General features: G+C 48.4%; 2 protein-coding genes across 2 annotated transcripts; both read left to right on the forward strand.

Annotated features, from left to right (window-relative positions):
• Window positions 1-432: 432 nt before the first annotated feature.
• LOC119334672 (protein DETOXIFICATION 16-like) lies at window positions 433-3131 on the forward strand. Its single transcript, XM_037607215.1, has 8 exons — window positions 433-727; window positions 826-1370; window positions 1477-1563; window positions 1670-1726; window positions 1807-2045; window positions 2118-2236; window positions 2367-2453; window positions 2552-3131. The coding sequence occupies exons 1-8, from the start codon at window positions 509-511 to the stop codon at window positions 2609-2611; spliced, it is 1413 nt and encodes a 470-aa protein (XP_037463112.1). The 5' UTR covers window positions 433-508; the 3' UTR covers window positions 2612-3131.
• A 263-nt stretch (window positions 3132-3394) lies between these two features.
• LOC119334673 (stress-response A/B barrel domain-containing protein UP3-like) lies at window positions 3395-4145 on the forward strand. Its single transcript, XM_037607216.1, has one exon. The coding sequence runs from the start codon at window positions 3397-3399 to the stop codon at window positions 4075-4077; it is 681 nt and encodes a 226-aa protein (XP_037463113.1). The 5' UTR covers window positions 3395-3396; the 3' UTR covers window positions 4078-4145.
• The last annotated feature ends 305 nt before the right edge of the window (window positions 4146-4450 follow it).

Below are 4450 nucleotides of genomic sequence, written 5' to 3' on the forward strand. Positions count from 1 at the left end.
AGAGCACGTGAGTTGGTCAGACACGCCAGAATAAAAATAGAACGAATTTTGTAGATAGCTATCATTATTGATGTGTTCAAAAGGTGTGACAGTGACAACAAGTGGGCAAAAGGTTTCATTAAGTTGGCATATGTGCTTCTAACTTTCATCATGCTGATTAGTATTGCGCATCTACGTGCCATCAAGTGGACTATATGATCTATTGTTAAATGGTAATCTTGTTCTGCTCGAGCATGTATTGTTAATTGTCCACCTCACTATAGTTTGTCGGATAGTAAAGTTATTCCGTCAGTCGTTTGAACTTGGCTGCCTCCTTTGTCTCTCGTAGAGATTCTTTTAGTCCACTTACTTGGCTGCCTCCTTTTGTCTCAAATAGAGATTCTTTTAGTCCACTTGACTGCTGTTCTCTGAATGGTAGCAATCATGCTCAAACATAGTATACATGTTAAATATCCCTTCATTTCACCGTTATATCAGTACCTAGGTACCTTAGTTTCAACATTCAAGCATGGAGGAGCCCCTTGTTGACAAAACAGGAGAGCAGAGCCTGGTAGTGATTGAGGTGAAGAAGCAGTTGTACCTTGCCGGGCCTCTCATCGTGGGAAGCCTGTTGCAGGATGTGGTCCAAATGATATCCGTTATGTTTGTGGGTCATCTCGGCGAACTCGCTCTCTCGAGTGCCTCCATCGCAACCTCCTTCGCCGGTGTAACTGGCTTCAGCTTGTTGGTATGACAATTTTTTTCCCTTTTCCATTGATCGACGCACCAATTTAGTTGGACCTCCTGGACATCATCATCAACTTGAATGTCTGCCTTGAATTTCAGTCCGGCATGTCGAGCAGCTTGGACACACTGTGCGGGCAAGCCTTTGGAGCAAAGCAGCACCATCTTCTTGGCATCTACAAGCAGAGGGCAATCCTTGTGCTCACTCCGGTGAGCGCCGTGGTTGCCGTAATCTGGGGATACACCGGTCAGATCCTTCTGTTGTTTGGACAGGACCCTGAGATTGCCATGGAAGCAGGGAGCTACATCCGTTGGTTGATTCCATCGTTGTTTGTCTATGGTCCGCTGCAATGCCATGTCCGATTCCTGCAGACGCAGAACATGGTCCTTCCGGTGATGCTGAGCTCGGGCGTCACAGCACTGAACCACATCTTGGTGTGTTGGCTGCTGGTCTACAAGCTTGGTCTGGGCAACAAGGGTGCCGCCTTGGCCAATACAATCTCCTACCTCACTAATGTGTCCATCTTGGCTCTCTACATCAGGCTCTCCCCGTCTTGTAAGAGCACATGGACGGGGTTGTCGATGGAGGCATTTCGCGACATCCTCGGTTTCTTGAGGCTTGCCGTCCCATCTGCACTCATGGTTTGGTGAGTTTGATGTCTATATGCTATATGTCTCAAGTGCAAATTTGCCATCTCCAGTTGATTGATTTAAGTAATTCCATCTGACATACATATATATTTACACGAGCAGCTGGGAGTGGTGGTCGTTTGAGCTCCTGGTACTTGTTTCCGGATTTCTTCCAAATCCTAAACTTGAGGCATCGGTACTGTCAATCAGGTGAGGCCGTGAGGCGACATATTCAAGCATGGCTTATTTCATTTCATACTACTTGGTTTGCTATTTCCCCTTTTTTGATAGTAACATCCAGTTGAATTTTGTGCAGTTTGAATACTATCTCGTTGGTATTCAGGGTACCATATGGGCTTAGTGCAGCTATAAGGTCAGCTCAAACACATACGCCTTTAAGTATTATACAAACTAGAAGCTGATATGTATAAAATACTTTATCTACGTACGTAGCACCCGTGTGTCAAATGAGCTCGGTGCTGGGCGACCGGATGCAGCCCGTTTAGCGACCCAGGTGATCATGCTCCTGGGTGTTGTGTCAAGCATATCGGTTTCTCTTGCTATCGTTCTGGTGCGCAATCTATGGGGGTACGCATACAGCAACGACAAGGAAGTGGTGGAGTACATTTCAAGAATTATGCCAATTATTGCCGTGGCATTCTTGTTTGACGACATGCAGTGTGTTCTTTCAGGTATCATAAGGATGATCCTATAGTTTTCGTACATGCTGGAAATATATGGTTATTAATTAGCACATTTTACAGGTATTGTTAGGGGCTGTGGTTTTCAAAAGATTGGTTCCTATGTCAACCTCAGTGCGTACTACCTCGTGGGCATCCCGGCGGCTCTATGTTTTGCGTTTGTGTACCATCTTGGTGGAGTGGTAATCAGTAGTACTATTTTATTACCCTTATATATGGCCTGACCACTAGTACTATTTTACTATCATCTTTGTATTCACTTATAATATTTCTCACTTGACATAATGAAACCTTGATCTAAAAATATGTTAGGGGCTGTGGATGGGAATAACATGCGCACTTGTCGTGCAGACGGTGTTGTTCATGTCCATTACTCTGCGCACCAACTGGGACAAAGAAGTAAGACCGCCAAATATTAATCTGTTTTGTTCGCTTCTCACTCACCTTACTGCATGCATTCCCATTATCTTTAATCTGTGTCGTTGCTTAATTTGTAGGCTTTGAAGGCCAGGGACAGGGTTTCTATTACTTCCCTACCTCTGGACCTGGCGACATGAGGACACACACAAGATGCACATTTTTCTATGCCAGAGAGATGTGCAGGGAAATAAGGAACTACAAAGAATTCGTCGCTGCAAAAAACGGTGCTTCTTGTCCATGTCAGCAGCATGTGTCACTCCTTCATGGAAATAATAAAATGTTTGTTGAGTGGCATCCGGCGTATATTATTAGACTGTCTTCTTCATGAAAGAATATAATGGCAAGGAAACTGTGGTGAGAGCTGCTAGTCCATTTGTGTTGTCAAATCCCGCACGCAAAAAAATTTCCAGCAAGTGGCAAAGATTGAAAAATATAGCATCAAAGACAATTCAACATGGGAAGGAAGTTAAAGCCGACAGTGGGAGGTTAGAATTCAAATTGGGGGTGTGGCATGATGGACGATTCAGGTTTTTGCTAGTTCGAATTTGTTTGGATTATGCCATGCCTGTTACGTACATTTTTCCAGACTCAGCTACATTTTTTTTTTCTTTTCTTTTTTGAGAACAATCAACCAGGCCAGGCGTATTACTCTATATATACAGGGATGTTTAGAGGAATGGCAATAGGATCATCGTGGTCCGTTTCGAGCCAGAATTGGCGCTGACTATCGCCGCCGGAGTTTACAGGGATCATGCCGCCGGAGTCTAGATTGTTATAACAACACATCGTCCACCAAAGCAGAGTCAATGCAGCGCAGCCGCCACCGTGCCAGGAGAAGAAGAATCCACAAGTCCGAAGTCGCTCCTCCCAGCAGAGCTAGCACCATCCCGACTTTAACCTTCTTCCCCGCTCCGCCGTCGCCATGTCGTCCTCCTCTGCTGCCGTCGCCGCGCCGGTGGAGCACATGGTGCTCATCAAGCTCCGCCCGGACGCCGTCTCCTCGGGGGCCGCCGCCGCGATGGTCTCCGCGCTGCAGGCTCTGCCCGCGCTCGTCCCGGGGGTGTCCTACCTCCACGCGGGCCCCGTGCTCCGCCTCCGCTCCCCGGCCGCGGACGCGCTGGGGCCCACCCACCTCCTCCACTCCCGCTACGCCACCAAGGCCGACCTCGCCGCCTACGCCGCGCACCCGGACCACGTGGCCGCCGTGCAGGCGCACATCGTGCCCAACGCGCTCGACACCACCGCCGTCGACTGGGTCAACGCGGCGGAGTCCCCGTCACCCGTCGGCCCATGCGCCGCCGTGCGGCTCACCCTCGCCAAGGTCAAGGAGGGGCCGGACGTCGGGCAGGTCCTGGAGAAGGTAGCCAAGGCTAGCAAGGACGCCGGGGATGTGGCCAGGGTCAGCTTCGAGGAGAACTTCTCGCCGGCGCGGGCCAAGGGGTTCCAGTTCGTGATGGTGGCCGTGTTCGACAGCGTGGAGGAGCTGGACGCCGTGGAGGCGGACGGCAAGGTGGAGGAGGCCAAGGCCGCCCTCAGGCCCATGCTCGACGAGGTCATGGTGCTGGACTTCGTCGTCGACGCTGCGGCACCGGCGAGCCTCTGATGATTTGGAATCCTTTGTGAAATTTGTATCCATCTTGAGATGAATAAGAATTGCATGTCTGATTATACTTTGTATACGTATACTACAGTTTAGCTTTTTTTTTTCCAACTAAAAATCTACATGTTTCCCCTGTTTTCTTACACTGGATGCAACATCAAGTTCAGAGTTGTTGTTGGTTCGCTATCGATCAAGTCACGACTGTTCATGTAAAAGTCAAGTCGTTGCCTCAACTCTTATCTGTTCAAGAAGTAAACGAGAACTAAGTTGTATCTTTCCAACACACGACATGTGCATGCATTTCCACAGGCTAGATAAGTAACTACTGGATCTGTTATATGATTTCAAAAATCAAACATGATCAGCTCTTCGTGTT

Source organism: Triticum dicoccoides, chromosome 7A (assembly GCF_002162155.2).
Source record: "Triticum dicoccoides isolate Atlit2015 ecotype Zavitan chromosome 7A, WEW_v2.0, whole genome shotgun sequence".
Classification (NCBI taxonomy): Eukaryota; Viridiplantae; Streptophyta; class Magnoliopsida; order Poales; family Poaceae; genus Triticum; species Triticum dicoccoides.

Coding starts and splice junctions, on each gene's coding strand:
- LOC119334672 (XM_037607215.1), top strand. CDS start 509: ATGGAGGAGCCCCTTGTTGACAAAACAGGAGAGCAGAGCCTGGTAGTG. Junction 728..825: donor TAACTGGCTTCAGCTTGTTG/GTATGACAATTT, acceptor CTTGAATTTCAG/TCCGGCATGTCGAGCAGCTT. Junction 2,237..2,366: donor TGTACCATCTTGGTGGAGTG/GTAATCAGTAGT, acceptor AAAATATGTTAG/GGGCTGTGGATGGGAATAAC.
- LOC119334673 (XM_037607216.1), top strand. CDS start 3,397: ATGTCGTCCTCCTCTGCTGCCGTCGCCGCGCCGGTGGAGCACATGGTG.